The sequence below is a fragment of the Azolla caroliniana genome, unplaced genomic scaffold, assembly GCF_043228905.1.
Source record: "Azolla caroliniana isolate FFs.n. ecotype wild unplaced genomic scaffold, voAzoCaro1.0.p SCAF_3, whole genome shotgun sequence".
Taxonomy (NCBI): Eukaryota; Viridiplantae; Streptophyta; class Polypodiopsida; order Salviniales; family Salviniaceae; genus Azolla; species Azolla caroliniana.
The window spans coordinates 9,022,404-9,042,142 of record NW_028230438.1 but is presented as its reverse complement, the minus strand read 5'-3'; the positions used below and the strand labels follow the sequence as shown (position 1 = coordinate 9,042,142).

The following is a 19,739-nucleotide window of genomic DNA, read 5'->3' as shown; positions in this document are numbered from 1 at the left end:
CCATCGCAGAATTACGACACGCTCGGGACGCTTTTGAACGTGAACTCGCCATCTCCCAATGAGTGAAGGCATCAACGCACAAAACACTGAACCTCGGTTCGGACGAGAACCCTCACACCCTACAGATTGCTAATAACTTACCAATCCGTGAACGTGCAACCCTCATACACTTACTCGCCGATTACTAGGATGTATTCACTTAGTCTTACACGGATATGAAGGGTTTGGACCCTCAATACTACCAACACCAGATCCATCTTCTCCCGGACGCTCGGCCGGTTCAACAAAGACGATACCGGATGAACCCCAATTATGCGGCTAAGGTCAAGGAAGAAATAGACAAGCTCCTCTGTGTCGGGTTCATACGACCTGTAAAACGAGTCACATGGTTAAGCCCAATCGTAGTTGTCTCCAAGAAAAATGGGAAAATCTGAGTCTGCGTCGACTACCGCAAGCTTAATGCTGCAACGGTCACGAATGGATTCCCTCTTCTGTTCACGAATAGCGTTCTCGACACGGTGGCAAGTCACGAATGCTACAGCTTTCTAGACAGGTTCAATGGTTACAACCAAATCAGAATGCACCCGGATGATCAGGAGAAAATAGGATTTGTCACAGAATGGGGTGTTTTCGTGGCAGAAGTAATGATGTTTGGGTTAAAAACGGCCCTCGGTATGATCTATAGCATCAGTAAATTTCGGCATTACCTCTTAGGCCGAAAATTCACATTTCACGTCGATCACTCGGCCCTCCTTTACCTGGTCAATAAACAAGCCCTGATAGGTCGACTGGCTCGATGGATGCTCCTATTACAAGAGTTTGATTTTCATATACAACATCGACCCGAAGCCCAACACGCCGTCGCTAACTACCTAAGCCGCCTCGAGTCAGGAGACCCTGTCGAGCCCACATATGACGATTTACCCGATGTCAGCCTATTTCACCTCACAACGCTACCAGACGACAAAGAAGATGAATGGATCATGGAGATGACCCATTTCCTTAGTACGGGCTTGCCTCCCGACCACATGGCCCTCGATGTACGGAAACGACTCGCAGTACGTAGCCGCAACTTTTGTCTCGTTTCCAATATACTCTACCACAAAGGCTCGGACGGGATATGGTGTCGGGCCATTCGACAGTTCGAGAAGAAGGCCATCCTCCAAGAGGCCCACCTAGGAGTTGTCGGCGGACACTACGCCGGAGAGTCCACGGCAAGGAAAGTATGGCAGAGTGGGTTATGGTGGCCTACAACGAAAAAGGATGCCCACGAGTTCTGCCGACAATGCGACTTGTGCCAACGGTTGGGACAGCCGATGGAACAAGCTCGAATGCCACACCAACCCATTCTTCCATTGGAACCATTTCAAAAATGGGGGTTAGATTTTGTGGGACCCTTCAAACCAGCTGCGGCCCGAACCGGTAATAAGTATATCATCGTGGCCACGGACTACTGCACAAAATGGGTGAGAGGCAAAGGCTTTACGAGACAACACGGCAGTATCCACGGCCAAATTCGTGTACGAACATCTCTGGTGCCGTTATGGATGCCCAATTGAGCTCGTTAGTGACCAAGGTGGGCACTTTATAAATCATATAATACGTGAACTTACGACACACTACATGGTGGTACATAAGAAAAGTACACCATACTACCCGCAGGCAAACGGATTGGCAGAATCGACTAACAAAATTTTCCAAACAATCCTGAAGAAGATCGTCAACGAGAACCATACCGATTGGGATGACAAGCTCCAGAGTACACTATGGGCTTATCGCACTACATTCAAAACGAGCATTCAATCCACCCCCTTTCGGATGGCTTTTGGTCTCAAAGCCGTTATGCCCATCAAGTTCCAAGTTCCGAGTCTCCGAGTTCAAATTAAAGAACGGCTCCCCGAGGCCCAATCCAAACAATTGACGCTGGAACAACTCCTCGAACTTGGCGAGGACCAAGTAGCGAGCATGGCCCAACTTGAACAACGCCAACGACAACGGAAAGCTTTTGTGGACCGACATCGGAAAGGATTGGACAAGAACTGACCATCGGCAAACCGGTCCTCGTTTTCCAGACGAGACTTGGTGCTATGCCAGGAAAGTTACAATTTCGATGGACCGGCCCCTTCTGGATTATTGACGAGTTTAACGGCACGTTCCAGCTCGGCACCCTCGTTGGGGAAATTGTCAAAAGCTGGGTGAATGGATTCCGATTGCGACCGTACCACGGAAATACCCCAACCAACCCTTTCGCTGAGTCTCACGACACGGACGATGCCACGAAGGAGGCCATGTGTCCCCCTCTGTAAGAACCCACCAACATTCCAAAGTAGACATTAGGTAGTATTAGGCATAGTTTTAGCAATTAGTTAGTTCCACCTACACCACCTACCACATCACCCAAATCACGTCATGTTTAGAGGCACACATTAGTCACTTTCACATTCACTTAAGTATTTAAAGGCACATGCACAACATCCAAGGCTAAGCACTAACTCCCTAGGACACGTGGCCATAATATCCTATTATGGCATCCACGCCCAAGAATCTCCAGGCTCCTCTTCATGCACAAAACCCTAGGCATTCGCTAAAAAACAGTTACCCCAAGCCCACCCCACACACAAACATTTTCTTGCACACCCAGCTTTCATCGCTCCCACGCTCTCAAGCCTCCTCTCGCTCTCAACGCGATCATTGCTCCCACCGCTCTTGCTCACAAGCCCTCTCTTGTCCTCGTAGCTCCTCTGCCGCACCACAACCATCTCCTTCCCTCACTCTGTCTCGGCCCGATCGAATCCTCCTTCCCCACTCTTCCACACAACAGAACCCCGAGTCCAGTATGCCTCTTGCAGCTTCACAGGAAACCCGCTCCTGGCTTTAGGAACGAGGATTGGGTGGTTATTTAAAGGTGATCGATGCCCCTGCACACCCTGATGCCCAAGCGGTGGCATGCCGAATTCACCCGGAGACAGTCACCAACAATATGATTCGTGCTGCCTTGGACTTGAAGCGAGGAGGTGATCATGAAGTCAAGATTCCCCCTTCCACGACACTGAAGGAATCATTTGGTGCATATTCCATATCTGGATCCAACAAGGCATTTGGAGAACTCTCTGACATCCTGATGGAGTACGCGTTTGTGCATACCAACCCTACAAGTATGCCACAGAGCAAAGTGGCGATCATTATCAGTGCCTACAAGGGAAACAAAATTGACTCGGGAATCATCACAGGCGAAGGAATCTGTGCGGCGCTCGAATCCTTCCAAACCGGTAAGCGATTGTTGCATGTGATCAATCACTTCCTTACAGTCCTCTACCCACCTCCTTCGGTTTCCCCTCGTCGCATCCTGACCTCCCCACCACCACCAAGGAAACAATGCAGGCAGATTTTGGAGATAACTCAGGAAGAATGGGAAGACTCCTCGTCTTCTCCACCTCCCTCAGGCGTTCGGAACCCCGCTTCCGCCTCGGCCCCACCCCCACCAAAAACGCAAAGACAACGGGCGGTAACAGCAACCCGTGTTGAATGGGATGAGGCCGAGAAGGCCATCCCCGAGAATGTCACCATACGCCAGAGGCCACCAAGGACATCAATGACCTCTCCACAAGCCAGCAACCCTCGACCATCCAACAGCAAAAGAGGAAACAGGTCGAGGAGCCAACACCACCGGCCCTGGACACACAGGATCAGGCGCCAAAAAGACGCCGCATCATTCGAGAGGCTACCACAGAAACCGAAGGTGACCAGCTTCAGAAATCAAAAGAGGCTAGCCCCCCCTCCACGGATATAGTACCACCGAAGTCATGGCTCCAAGTCGGTAGGATCGAGCATGGCCAAACCACGCAAATATCAGAGGAGGAAGTCCTCGGGTACAAAGATATCCCCACGGAGGCATACAAGTTCAGTGCACTACTTTGACTGGGCACAACTTACGAGTTAATGGATTTCCTCGTGCGCGCCCAAGTAGCTGTTGTTGCTCGTATGGATGAGGAGCACACCGAAACGAAGATGATCCAGCGCGCTCTAATGGGTGAAATCGAACCTCACAAGGATTGAGCCTTACAGAAGATAGGACGGAAGAAGCAAGTACAAAATGCTTTGCTCCTCATGGATCTACTGGATCTGAATATGGCCTTAGTCGAGGCATATCGCAATCTACACCACACTACTCAGGAAGCCAAGGACATGGCCCGACAGATGAAAACGGCGCATCAACAAGCCAAACGGGCTACCGACCTATGGCAAGCCGCTGAGGAGAAACTGGCGATATTCACGTAGCAACAACCCCCCTTAATCCTCCCTGCGCCGAGTGACGCTGTCTCACCAGCCACTCTTCCAAACCCGAGCCCGAGTGCTGAAGGTACCGTCGCACACAAAGACGACACCACCCACCCCAAGGTAGCCACGGCCGAGGCCAGCACATTGATGGACTCGGTACAGACAAGCGAGCCATCGTCACAGGCAGATATCAGCCCGCACCCCCAAACCAGCCAAGCCTCGACGCAAATGCCACCACCTCCGGTCGTCATGGAATGAGCGACACAGACAGACAGGGAGTCCTCGGCCCAAATCTAGCAAGCGGCAACCAGCCAAGCCTCGATGCAAACGCCACCACCTCCGATCGTCATGGAACGAGCGACATAGACATACAGGGAGTCCTCGGCCCAAATCCAGCAAGCGGCAACCCAGACAGGGCCTCCCCTTAGGGATTACTAGGAGGAGCTTCAGGCCCAGATCGCTTTGGCCAAGTTGGCAGAACGGAACCACAACAACATTCTTGGGCAGCTACGGGAACAAGCCGCGAGCCGCGAAGCGAACCTCAAGCGACTACTTGAAGCACGAGAACGAGAGGTGATGAATCTCCAAGTCTCTATCACTGAGGCTAAAGAACATTTCATCAAAGAAACCAAGCGGAATAGTCAACGGGAACAAGAGCTCTTCGTAGACAACCAAGAATTACGACGTCATCAAAGAGCCTTCCAAGACATGGCCAATGAACATATGCAAAAGTGGAGGATCTCAAAGGAGCAACGAGCACAAATTTCCGATGCATATCACCAGTTGCAAACCGAGCACATCGCCGTCAAAGAACAACATCGGGACGCTTGGCGACGGGAAAGGGACGAAACTGTAGCTCAACTTACCAACCGTTATGAGCAAACCATCGCGCTCATCACTGACAAAGCAAAAGATAATCAAGCTACTTTAGCACTCTTTGCCTGCAAAAACCAAGCAGAAGCCAAGGCCGCAAGGGAGGCACTGGAAGTTCACCGCGCGAGCATCGGCATGGACGATATGAAAATCAAGACCCTAATCCAAAAGTATCGCCAACAATTCACCACGAAGATCAAAGAAACGCTTGACCATGTCTGGCAGGGTGGTCAGCCCAAGCCGCGGACCTACACATACTACGTGCGGATGCTGAGAACCGACGGAAGGAGGGCCGAGGGTTTTACAAGATGGATGACACCAGCATCCAGACCCTCCGTGAAGACTTAACGGAAGAATATCATACCTTGGCAACATCCCACACCACGGCCATCGAGCAACTCTTGGAGGAATTCAACGACGATCTAATGGTGTTTCGTTTAGAAGCCGAAGCGTACGAGGAGGAACGACTCGCTACCGGGAGTCACAGAGCTCCCACAACCACCGAGAAAGGAACCGAGTCACTCCCCACGGCAGCTCGACCGGAAGAACCTGCCCCTACTGACCTCCACATCCCAACCGAGCCACTCACTACGGAAGTTAGACCAGAGGAACCTGCCCCTATAGACGTCCATATCCCACCGGAGACACAGAATATAACCCTGAGCCTACCTGAATCGGTCCCAACAGAGGAGGGCACACACGACGACACCGCCATCCCCAACTCGGCAACACAACCGCCATCACCAACCCCACCTACTGAGCAGCCAGCCCAACCCCACGCCCCCGAGGATATCCTCGACATATTGGAAGAAGAATAAAACCAACCTCTAAGCCTCGTAGGAACGGGCAATTTTTTGTAATTCGTGTGGTTTTGCCAAATCCATGGTGAACCGTGGGTCCGACGGACAAAGTCCTGTCCCACGGGTGTGCCAGGTGTTGTCCATAGGCCAAAAATATAAATTAGTTAAATGTAATACGCCGGTAGGTAAGGCGAGTAGGTAAGGTAGAGTTAGGTAAATGCCGAGTTTTGAGCCTTACAGTCAGCCGACCGCTCGGCTTTGTATGAAGAAAAAGTATATAAACCGAGGTCTGCATACCTCGGTAGGGGGAAGATATCGAGAGCTTAGATAAGGTTGTTTCATAGTATAAGAGCTTTGTAAGGTCACCGGCTGTGGGCCGTGTTTTTGTAATCATCGATAATTGTTGCAGTAATACATATCTATTAGCTCTTGTTGTTTTCATCTCTGTGCCGTCGTTTCTAAGGTCTCAACTACGTATACGACCCGGGCTCTATTCTGGGTATGCTCTCCGTTTCCTTCCCCTAACGACGCCTCCGTGCACAAGTCTTCACGTTGCACTTCCCTTGATACCAATAGCTTGTAGGCATATCAAAGGTGTTTCCAACAGAACGGTTAACAGACTTGACTCCCCCTGCTTGTGGAGGGTCCGGAACTATTGTCGGCACCGTCTCTATGCCTTCAGTTCTGTTCTTGTCGGCTGCCTCCACTGCGTGCCGACCCACCTCGTCCTCCACGTCCACGGGGTCGATCCGCCTCCGTGGACAACATCCGGCTGCCCAATTGAGTGGTCCTCGACCCACTCGCGTGGTTTTCTTCGACCATCAACATTGATTGTAAGTCAAAGAAGGACGATGGCTTCTCTCGGGTGCAAATTGCCGTTCGGATTGGCCCGTACCATTGTGCTAGACCACCGAGACAAATCTGGACCATCACGTTTTCTTCCACCGTTACGTTGATGGATTTGAGTGCATTGCAGATCTCCTTAATCTTGGTGGTGTAGTCCGTAACTAACATATCTCTCTGTCGGATGTTGTTCAGCTCTTGCCGGAGATGCAACTTACGGGCTATGGTACTTGCGGCGAAAATCTTTTGTATATTTTCCCAGGCCTTTGATCGTGCACATAGGACGCGAGGCAGTACAATACTCGGCTCGCTCCTTGCTCCCATGCCGGGAAGTCTTTGTGTGCTGGCTCCGGTGCTACCTTGTTAGTTCCTTCCACATAGCTCCAATATCCATGCCCCATCAGGTACTGGTGCATCTTATATGACCATGGATGCATAGTTGCTCCGTTCGAGCTTTTTTGTGGGAAGCGAACTTGCCATACCTTTGTCCATCTTTGGTTCTCTTCTGTTCTTCACCGAGTGTTAGGGTTTGTCTTCGAAAGAGTCTGTTGGTTGCAGAAGAGTCTCAACCCTCGCGCTCTGATACCATGTAAAAGTTAGCGTGCGGAAGCTTGACAAAACCGGTTTAGCCGGACAACAACAGAGAATAAAAAACAGGTTCAATGGAAGCTAGAGAGTACTTAGCATACATGGGAGAGATAGAGAGAGAGGGAGAGCATAAACTCAATTAAAAAATAACACTCTATAACTCTCTGTATATACAACGTGCTAAACAACACTATTTATACAAGTCCTCAAAAGGACTTACAGAAGTACTATGTACTTCAATGCTCATACGAGCGGTTGACACTAACTATGAGGACTTTGACTACCTAGTAGTCTAGGAGTATAGGCTACTACTAGCCTTCCGGTTCACATTTGAATCCGACTCCCCGATCCGTCTCTCCAATCCGGCTCTTGGTTCCGAATGTCATCCGGACACCGATCCGGTTTTCCATTCCGGATACCGATCCGGATCCAGTTGAGCTTGCTCACTCAACCATTCCCATCTACCATTTCGTGCAAAGGTATTCATATGGAGAGTCATGATTGGTGGGCTTAATTGGGTTCAACCTTTTAGAGACAAGGACTAGGGTCAAGCACTTGTATCTTTTGCACCATTCAATTGGAGGATAATACACATAGGTTAATTAAATGTCATGCAATGTTTACCATTTGGAAGTAATTATCAAATGTTTGGCAAGCTTTAACCCGTTGCGATTTGAGGCCTCAACAATAGGCTTTTTCTTAGTATGTTCAAAATGGTTCAAATGATGAGATGGAGATATTGTTCCAATTTTTACGTTATTGGGGACTACAACACAATTGGAATATGCGTAATGCTTTCATGTTTGATAGTAAACTTAGGGTGAAAGCGCATAATGAAGAAGTTGACAGGTATTCTTATGTGGAATTTCTGGATGTTACATTTCCTCAAATGCATATTCAGGGTTTTCTAATGGCATTACAAGACATCCCTCTCCCTACATAAGATAGGATAGGTAGGTAGAGGAGACTAAGAAGTGTTGTAATTTTGGATTTTACATACAATTATATAATTGTGTGCTTTTACTAAGAGAGAGAGAGAGAGAGAGAGAGAGAGAGAGAGAGAGAGAGAGAGAGAGAGAGAGAGATGCCCAGTTGGTAAGATTGCCCAATGTAGGTATTTGCACAATTCACACAAGGTTAACCCAAAATCAGAGATGGAGATTGTTTTCCAATTTTCGAGATATTGAGGATTGCATCATAATTGGGGCATGCGCAAAACTTTTGTATTCGATGGTAGACATGGAGTGAAAGCATATCTATGAAAGTTGATAAGAGTACTAATGTGACCATTTTCTTTATTGGAGCAAGAGGAAATTCTTTCCTAAGTGGAGTGTTCGTCTTACCTATTGGCCAATTCAACATGTTCCACTACCCATGTAGCGTAGTTAGTGGGTGACCATACTCCATTGTCACACCCATTGTAACTAGTGTTTTTCACACACGTTTATTAATATAATTGTGTGTTTTCACCAAAATAAAATAAAATCTGACACTCTCTGACAATTTGACAACAATCCCAGAGATATCAGTCAGAGGTGATAAAGATGAAGACTTGAGCTTACCTAAATTCTTGAAAACCTTTGATCTGTCTGCCTTACATTTTTGTACATTAGAAGCTTAGAGAGAGAGAGAGAGAGAGAGAGAGAGAGAGAGAGAGAGAGAGTTGCCGAGTTGGATGTAGCTCAGTTGGTAAGGTTGCCCAATGGAGACCAGGAGGTCATGGGTTCAACCCTTACTTTCCGCAAGATGGCATCTAGTAAATTACGAGATATATATATGGGGTAAGCTAATTGCGATAAAAAGGAGAAAGAGAGAAGAAGGCCTTTGTGTTCTTTCTGTTTTTGTGGGTGTGAAAGATTTTGTGAGAAAAGGCCAAAAAAAGGCAAATGAAGAGGCAGAGGACGTGGCAGAAGGGATGATGAGGTGGCAGCTGACTCGGCAGGATCCCGATGATGATGATATGATGATGATGACGTGGCGGGGGTGATGTTGTCCGTGATCTCTGTGTGTGCAGGTTTTCCCTGCTTCTTCATATCTTTCGATCTTCTTCTTCTTCTTCTTCTTCATTTGCCATCGCCATCGCCATTGCCATCGCTTTGCTACGTCTTCTTTTACCCTTTCTGATGCATGTTTTTTTTGGTTACCTGATTCGCCCAATTCGTGGAATGGGTTCAAATCCCCCGTCAATGATCTTCTTCCCTGTTTCAACCGCGCCTTCTCCATCTCTGTGATCATAACCCTAATTATCTGATACAGAAGATGAAGCTACAAGTACAGCTCTTGGAGGCAAGAAACCTCAAAATCATCGATCGCCCACTTCAAGTCTATGCCCATCTGAAAATGGGTAGCTTCAAACAGAACAGTTCCATCGCCCCTTCCTCATTATCAACAGTAACATCGTCATCATCACCATCATCATCACCGCCCACACCACCACCATCATCGTCATCATTATCATCTTCATCATTTGATCCTTACTGGTTCCAAGAGTTTACCTTCAATGTAGATGACCTTGAAGCAGAGCTTCACATCTCCCTGTGGAACAGAGATCGAATCTCTGACATTTTCTTGGGTCGGGTTGTCATCTCTGTTTCCACCGTTTTTGCTGCCCACAAGCAGGTTTTAGCTTCTTTGTGGTACCCTCTTCAGGATCGGAGCAGTAGAAAGTCCAAATCCTTAGTTACTGGTGAGTCCAAATCCTTCGTGGCACCCTCTTCAGGATTCTATGTTCATGTGATTTTTAGTGTGAGACCATCATTTGATGTTAACTATCATCATTTTATTTCATTATACATATGTTGTAATGCTAAGTGTGTGCTCATCATTGGATGCTATTTATCATCATTCTCTTTATTATGATATATGTTTCCTGTCTCGTGTTTCTGTGATGTTGCATATAGAATCAGTTTCTTGTCTTTGTGATAGATATGCTCTATATAGAACAGGTTTCTTGTCTTTTTGAAAATGGACTTTCTGAAAATGTTGTATAAATGGGCGTTTTGAAAAATCTTTTATGGCAAGGCTTTTTCTTGAAGAGGGCCATTAGCCTGGCCTTAAACCATGGCTCCACAATGATCTTTAAATGTCTTAAAGATAGATTCATTCATGGCCAATATGGCCAAAAGAACATGGAATTCCAGAGTAGCCAGGATGGCAATTATCGGGAATTTCCTGACTTAAATTGATTGACAGCTTGATTTTGAACTCCCTTCTCAGAGCTATCCCTATGGTACCACAACTTAATGGATTATGTTTTAGCCCATTCATATTTGAGATATCGTTGGCAGAATGAGAGATTAAGTAAATAAGATTAAAAAGACACAATGCTAGAATGGTACGATTTGCATCAGATTATTGAACATCAAGTATGGTCATGAAGGAAAACTTGAGAGAGAGAGAGAGAGAGAGAGAGAGAGAGAGAGAGAGAGAGAGAGAGAGAGAGAGAGAGAATTGCCAAAATTCATTTCATTAGTGGATTTCCTACAGGTGAAATACGACTGGGATTCGTGCTATCTGGCAAAACTTTGAATCCTAATCCTTTGTTAATGAGATTCCCGTCATCTGGTATCAGTGTTTCTTCACCTGTCCCGAGTACACCAGACCATTCCTATCTTCCTCAATCCAGTTCCTCTGATTCTTTTCAATCAGGAAATATAATGTATTCACCTGATGACACATCAGATTCTTACCAGTATTCAAGCCCCTCTTTTCTTCAGCAAATCTCTGGATGGCTTCCAGCTAAGGTTTTTCCATCTCTCTTGAAAATAGAAACCGCTGAAACAGTTACAATGGTAGAATCTCATGTATCTGATGAAACCAACAAGGCAGTAAATGAACAGGTTGACAGATCAATATCGCTGTTCTTTGATGACAATGGAAAGTCTGTGTCATCTTCACGGGGAGATCTACCGCCTCCTCTCGAAGGAGGAATTCTAGTTGATGGTTATTATGCTGTGAGTGTGAAGTCGCTGAATAGGATCCTATTTGGACCTGGATCTCAGTTTCTATATGACTTGGCAGAGTTACAAAAGAATACTGAACTGGATGAAGGACCTTGGAAAAAAGGTGAAGATAGATTATTACCAAAACGAATCATCACTTGTGTTAAAGCAGCCACGAGGTTGATTAAAGCTGTGAAGGCAACTGAAGAACAGGTTTATACTAGAGCAGATGAAAAGGGTTTCATTGTGAATGTGTTGGCAAGCACTCCTGATGCTCCCTATGGGAACACTTTCCGAATCAAGATTCAATATTGTCTATTTGCTGGTCCTGATCTTAGCACAGGTGAGAAGACATCATTCCTTCAAGTGTCATGGAACCTTCACTTTTTAAGCAATACAATCATGAAGAGCTTTATTGAGAATGGCGCTCGACAGGGCCTACAAGATAGCTACAAACAATTTTCTCAAGTCCTAGAAAAGTATGCAAGAGTGTTGTCCCAAGGCTCACAAACTGTAGAACTTATTCAACAAGAGAAATCAGATGGAGTTGTAAGGATACTTAAGACCGACTTTCAGATTGCAAAAGAATATTTCTGGGATCTTAGAATATGCCTCGTCCTATTGACCACCTTCATCATTTTGGTGCACATATGTATTTCAAAGCCGTCACCGAAAAGTGGGCTTGAGTTTTGGAATATAGACTTGCCAGACACATTGCATGAGTTTGTCACTGCGACTATCCTAGGAGTTCAAATTAAACATGTTTTTGATGCTGTGAGAAAGTTTTCTAGGGCAAGAACGTATAAAGGTAAAATAAGTCTTTAATGTGTTTGTCTTATTGTACGATTGTATATTATGCTAGAAGTTTTAGAGGTTGGAGGCTCTTAGGTTCTGATCATGGAGTTAAGGCAAGAGGTAACGGATGGTTGCTACGAGTTACACTTGTGGGAGCTGAAAATATACCAGCACCTAATGACACTGGAGGTTCCCCAGATCCATTTGTTGTATTCACATGTGCTGGACAATCGAGAAGAAGTTCTGTGAAGATGCAAACCTCCAATCCAAGATGGGAAGGTAGAATATATCAGTAAATAAGTAAATTATATATGGGAAATTTACCAACATGCTCCTCATTTCTCATCAATTCGTAAAATCCAATCATATTCTAAAAATTCCTAAAGTACCTCTCATTTTCAGAATCATTCCCAAGATATGCCGCTCTTCATACAATTCCCATCTCTCATGTTGAGGGAAATGCTGTAGAAAGAAAGAAAGATATATTAACGTCTTTTAAGAGGCCAAAATGGCCTATAAGACCAAATAAGAGATTACATCTTAAGTGTTGTCTCGTCTTTGGTAGAAATGGTAGAAAGTAATATTTTGGAGATTTTGGAAAATGAGGGGTACTTTGGGAATTTGGATTATGCTAGGAAATGTTTCGAGGAAAAATAAGGACTGTTTTGTGTATTTATTTTTCTCGATGTATCAGCTTACTCAGCCTCATGGTTTTCTTTTCCATTCCATGCAGAGAAATTTGAGTTTGATGCGACTGAAGAGGCACCATCAATCATGAATGTGAAAGTTTTCAATTTTGAGGGTCCCTTCACTGAAGCAGAGTCGGTTGGCTATGCAGAGATAAACTTCCTCAAGAAATCACCTGAGGATCTAGCTGATTTTTGTGTCTATCTACAGGGTCAATATGCCCGTGCCCCAGGAGCTAAAATTCACCTACGGATTGTTCTAGTGAACACAAAGGAAGAAACCAGTGCAGTTGATTACATTCAAAAAGTAGAGAAAGAAGTGGGCAGGAAGGTATGAAATTAGACATTCCCAACAAAGAATAAGATTACCTTACCGGCTGAATTTATCTGATTAGCTTTTGTTTATTAGCTCTATAGATTAGTAGGCAATCTTTCATGAAGAATGCTTCCTTTCAAAGGCTATTTGGACTTCCATCAGAGGAATTTTTGGTGAATGATTTTTCATGCTCTTTGAAGAGAAAGATCCTTCTCCAGGTGGGCATATCTTCTGTTTCTGTTTGTTTGGTACTTTCATTTCATGATTCTATTTTTAATTGTCTCATAGGAAATAAAATTTCTGGAAAATCCTAGAAGTTTCATACGTTCTTCATATTTAGAAAAGTGCGTACTTGTGAATAAAGTAGCTTGAAGCAGAATGTCTGCTGTTGCATTCAGAGGTGAACCGGCCATCCTATTCTTGAACCTCAGTCACATTTATTTTGCTATTCTTTCATATTGAAACATTTCTTTTGATTAAGGGGTTATCTTGTTTAATGCAGCCTTCAGTTTTCGTTTCAGTTGACACCATTTTGTGCTTTTCACTACAGGGAAGGTTGTTCTTGTCTCCAAGGGTTTTGGCATTTTATTCAAACATCTTTGGGCATAAGACAAGGTTTACACTCCTATGGGAAGATATAGAAGAAATAAAAGATGCAACACCTACCTTGGGTGCTGTGAGCACATTGCTTAACCCCACAATCTTAGTATTCACTAGAAAAGGTAGAGCAATGGATGCTCATCATGGAGCCAAGAATGTGGATCCAAAAGGTCGTTTGAAGTTCCAATTCCAATCATTCATTCGTTACAAGCCTGCCTATAGGTAAGGATGAGTTATTTGCTTTGTGAAATTGTTAGGTTGCTAATGTAGTGTGGCCTATTCCTTCAACCATAGTTCTAGTAAAGAGGAATAGAAGGAGTACTGAGATCTAGCTACTAATGAATGTAGAAAGGATATTGCATGTCAACTATGATCCTTCACAAAGTACTCTAAATGTGATCTAATGGCTCTAGATCCCACACATCTACATATATAAGGTTGATTTATTTTTATACATGAAACATTACTGTTGAACCTCACCTTTAGTTTCCAGAAGGGTTGTGAAGTACACAATTAGCTTTCATCATATCATAAATATGGAAAACAGGTTATACTGATGACTATTGGCCTAACATCCTCATATGTATTTCTTATTTACATTAAATACTGCTTAACTAGAACATGAACTGGAGACTCATAGATTCAATCAAACCATGTGTTTTACCTCATACATATACATGTCCAGCTAGAAAAAACTGTTTCCAAAAAACACAGAAAAATATATTAAAACTCAGTAAAGTGAAATTGGAGACATTCATAAGTTCATGTTTCATCAATAATCCAAACTCTTGTGAAGATGAACTAAAAGCATAATTTGAATTTTGTCACATTAGTACAATGTGGGAGGAAAAAAGGGAGGAATCTGATTGCTTCCTGTAAGGCAAAACCCATGTGCCTTAGAGGATAAGTAATAGCCCGAAGAAAACTCAACAACAGGATGCAACATGAGCAATAAAAAGAAGAGAAAGAAAGATGTTCCGATGTCTCTAATCAATGATTACATTGCTACTCTTGGCTTGTCAAACCAGAAAGATAAACTGAGAAAATGTATGCTAATTTCACTTCCTAAAGCAGTTTAGCATTAGAGTAAAGAAAATGACAATTAAGTTGGTGAAACGAAGTAATCAAGAGATCAGTGCAACTGAAGTTGCTGCCTTCTGAAAAGCTTCGTGGCAGCAATTTCAGTTGCATTCCAAAGAAAATGAATCTTATCAGATGGAAAACCACTGGTGGAATGTTGAGATGCAGGTAGACGCTAATGAAACCACTAACCTTGCTAAAATAGCACCACTTGAGAAGAAGTCCAACTGCACATCTAGGAATCTAGGCTGCTCCTTGACAAGAAGTCGACACCATGTGGCCCCAAAGACTGGAGTCTCTTTTGGTTTTTCTTTATTAATAATTAATAGAGGACCAAGCCCAAGTCTTAAAAGCAAAAAACCAGAGCATGTTGCCTAAAAACCCTGTCTGGGTCTGCTGCCCTTGCCTACTCCAGTAGCCTTGTTTATTTCACACTAGCCATGCAATTTCATTTGACTGATTCAATCCAGCGCAAACAAGAAGTTTATTAAATAATGTCAGGAAAGAACAAAAATAACACCTCATTGTGGCATCGGAGGTATGGTGATGACAATCTCATGCATCGCCATGCAAAGTAAAAGTAGTTAACGGATTCAATGTTACTGTTAAAATCTTTCTACTGTAATGGTTTTCTAGAATCTGACCAAGAAAAATGTCGGAAATGAGTGATTGCACATCCAATACCATGTCAGGAATGCATATGAGATGTAGTATGGCTTGCCATTTTAGTTCCTCTCTCCTTTGTTTGCGCCAATTATGTCCTTACATTCAGCAGGTTAAGATACCATTGGCTTATGACACCAGAACAGTGCATACAATGATATGAATTCTTACCAGTCTAACTGGCGGAAATTTCTGTTAAGAAAAAAATAAAGAAATGAAAAACTGATGTCCTTCATGTGGTAGGAGGTCAGCCACACACTGTTTGAATGTGGTATGCTCAAATAGTTCGGCCAAGAGATGTGGCTCTAGTAATGTGTCACCCTCCAACTATTTGGAAACTGTTTCCCTGGGTTTTCGAAAGTTCGCCTTAATATCCCCATGTTGAACATCTCAAGTGCAATGAGATGTCTCTATAGTCTTGCAGATGCAGTGCATTAATGTCTTAAAAACATTCAGTAATGCAGCGGTAAATTTTCTTCTCGTGAACCTGAATTGACCCAGCTCATGTAAATATATATATCTTTACTGAACTACTTACCAGATTCTCCATAAAGGAACCCTAGATCTTGGTAGCATATGAACAATCATGATAGTTGGGAGCCATTGGATCTCAATTCTTGAAAGTATGTCCAGCAGAATTTTATGATGTGTCCTCTATCTCTGTGGTGGCGTCACATATCATGATAAGTTTGTATTCTCCATTACGTTCATCCTCATACCATTGTAGTTGTTCATGCAAATTGCTTATCGCACCAGTTAGATGTTATAAGCTTTGATTTTAGTTTACATTAAGGTAATGGCAATTATTCAAGAGGAAAAGGAGAGAATGCAGGGAAAGATTATTAATGAATCTGAATACAAAGATCAAGGAAAATGATATGTTGTTGAATGGTAGTTCAATTCCTTGTTCAGTCTAGGTCATTTTGACCCTTTATAAAGGCATTAATATATATTTCTTGGTTTCTAGCTAACACTCTATGCAATGGTAATTATATCACAAGACAATTAATTGGGTGTTTTTTTTCCTGGTCCACTGTTAATAAAAGCTATTTTATACATGAATGGGTTTTTGATGAATTATGAATTTATGAAACTGTACTAATAAATGTAGATTTTATTGCCCAGAACGATGATTGCTTTATGGAAGTATCGAACACTTAGTCCTGAAGAACAAATGGAAATGATTGCAGATATTGACCAGGGTGATGACAGCAGTATAATTACACATGGACAAGTAGAAGAAACTGATACGTTTGTAGGAGTAGATGAAGTTAACCTCACAGAAGTTTATGCTACAGAGCTTCCCCTTTCTGTGAGTAGAAAATTGAACTTATTGCTTGTGCACACACACCACACACACAACACGTACAACAGGCAACAGGCAACATGTGACACATACACCACACAACACACAACACACCACACATCAAGTACCAATGCCAATCACATACCACAATAGTAATGCAAGAAATTACTCTAGATTATAGAACACAATCCAATAATGTATTTATAGAATATTTTACGGTGATAATATTTCTGGCATTTTTGTCTACTTTGACTGTATTTTGCTCTTTGAATTATATTCTCTCTTGTATAATGTGTACTTCTTTGACCTGCCATATACATGCTTTTGAAATTCAATAGGTAAGTTTGATGACCCAAGTATATGAGAAGGAGAATCTTGACGAAAGAATAGCTGAAAATGTTGGATGGCTGTGTTTCTGTCCAACTCCATGGGAGTCTATGGGTAATGATGCTCAACAAAGACGAGTCTCTTTCAAACTAAGTAATCAGATATCGTTATTTGGTACCAACGTCACATGCATCCAGCAGAAGACCACCAAACGGAATGGACACGTGGTTATTGTCGATGAAGAATGGACTTTACACGATGTTCCCTTTGGAGATAATTTTCAGGTATATGTTTTCTTATTTTACTCATTATATTAGACTTGCCCTAATGACAAACTATAAGCCCATCACAGAAGGTCACAGGTTCAAATCCCTACTTTCGCATACTTTTGCTCCACCATGGACCACTTTGCCTACACTACATGACACATTGGTATATCATACTACTTGTATTCAAGTTATCCAAACAGTTGACACAACCATCTCAAGTATGGTTCAATTGGCGCTTTCCTAATTCTTTCTTTTTGCTGTATTAGGCCTGTATCCTTGTTGTGGTGATGCAAGTTTTTACTAATTTATACACCTGAGTTCAAATCTCACAATGTGCCACTACTTCACTAGATGCCACTGCAGAATGTAGGGGCTGGCATCTTCTCTTCCTCTGCCTAACTGCCACATTGGTGGTTTAAACTGTAGCATCCAAAGTCATGAAATTGAGAGAGTATCCAAGTTTGATACTTCCCATGGACTCGGCCCTGCTGCCCATGGACACCAATAATGTATTTATCATATTTCGGTCTCTCATGGACACCAATAATGTATATATCTATTTTGTGTTCAGGGTATTGTATTAAGTAGGATACAAAATGTATTAATGTGCAGAGATAAGGTCAGCTGGTCAATAGAAAGAGAAAGATAATTTTAGAGACTGATAGCTATGACTTGTGCATGAATAGGAGATTTATGACTGGGTGAAAATGTTGCATGGTCTGGTTGGTGAGGATGAGTGGGGGTGATAATTACTTTAATCTTATTATGTGGGCAAAATTGTGTTCATTTACTTTTCCAAGAAGGTAATATACATAGATGATTTTATATTTTGGGAGTTCATAAACTTACATACACCCTAGAACCTAAAATTATTCCATGACATATCGTGTCAAATTATGTTTTCATGTCATACATCACTCGAGATATAGTAATTTGCCATTATTCCATGATATATCATGACATATAGTAGTCCTATATACACTCTAGATTGTTTAATTATTTCATGACATATTTGTGATAAATTATGTTGTCATGTGATACATCACTCAAGGTATTGTAGTTAGCAATTAAAAGATCTGCTCGGTGGTGCAACCTTGGTGTTTTCTAAAATCGTAATTTGGGTGTTTTTGTCATTGTAGATCCGAGTGCGAAAAGAGATAGAGGACATGACCTCGTCAACTACAATGAAAAGTTCATGCAAGGTTTTTCTTGGTATTGCATGGCAAAAAAGCACAATGTTCCAAACTCAAATAAGCAAAAACATATTTGATAGATATACAAAACATCTCAAGGATATCATAGATGCCAGTGTAAAGCAAGTACTGGAGCATAGAAATGATATCTTTGGTCAATGAAGATTCGTTTTTTCTTTTACCATAATTTGTGTTTTACCATAAGTGTAAAGCGATCTTCTCGAGCATAGAAATGAAATCTTTGATCAATGAAAATGTCTTTTTCCTTTACCATCATTCTTTTTTCTGGGATCTAATGTGAGGGAGCATTGAGGACTACCATCAATCAAATGATCTTCCAATTAATGTTTCTGAGAAGGAATATATTATGGAGTGGGGAGGAAGGATGAACACATACATAAAAAGGGAATTGATGAGGGCAATTTCCATTTTTCATCATTGGGGAAGATGTTTCTTTCATGGTGTACTTTTAATTCAAGTTCTCACTTCCACCACATTTTGTTGACTGAGGAGCATGTAGTCGCAGTACAAAAGACTTGTTTTGTATAGATAAGAGGCATTGAAGTGAGCATTGGCAAAATATGTGGTGTGGTAGGTACTTAATAAACTAAACCAGTTCCTTTGCACAATCAATATGCAAAATATCTTTCAATGTTGATTCTTTTAACATAGATGTAGATATTTGTAAATTGTAGTATGTATTTTATTGACAACCAACAAGATACACCTCACTTTGGTATTATAAGGATATCCCTATGTAGTAGTAAGGTTTGGAACTGTTGAGAGACAAGCTCAACATGCCTGTGTGTATAAATGGAAATGCATGAAAACACACTTAATTTTAAACCTTGTAAACTATGTTGTTACACTAGGAAATAGTTTTGATATCCATTTAGCCACTCAGTGTTAGTGTGGTCAAAGAATACTTAGATATTCTTATGACAAATTATATTGTATTGTCACACGAGTTCATGAACACATGCTCGACTACATCCGGCAACATTAGTAACATTAGGATCAGGTATTATATTGGGCAACATTAGGGCAACATTAGGGTAAGGTATTATATCAGGCAACATTCACTAAATATTAGAGTGCACAATACATAATCATTAACTATAGCTATCACTTCCATTTCTTCTCCCTACACCTCTGCACGATGGTTAAACCTGCATATCAAA

The 19,739-nt window shown here is 42.7% G+C and overlaps 1 protein-coding gene across 1 annotated transcript; it reads left to right on the top strand.

The window, feature by feature from the left end:
• The first annotated feature begins 9,478 nt into the window (after window positions 1-9,478).
• LOC147866168 (C2 and GRAM domain-containing protein At1g03370-like) lies at window positions 9,479-18,828 on the top strand. The gene is made up of 9 exons (XM_087316530.1): window positions 9,479-10,068; window positions 10,869-12,131; window positions 12,212-12,397; window positions 12,852-13,135; window positions 13,222-13,338; window positions 13,671-13,942; window positions 16,589-16,775; window positions 17,108-17,380; window positions 18,505-18,828. The coding sequence occupies exons 1-9, from the start codon at window positions 9,642-9,644 to the stop codon at window positions 18,718-18,720; spliced, it is 3,225 nt and encodes a 1,074-aa protein (XP_087172656.1). The 5' UTR covers window positions 9,479-9,641; the 3' UTR covers window positions 18,721-18,828.
• The last annotated feature ends 911 nt before the right edge of the window (window positions 18,829-19,739 follow it).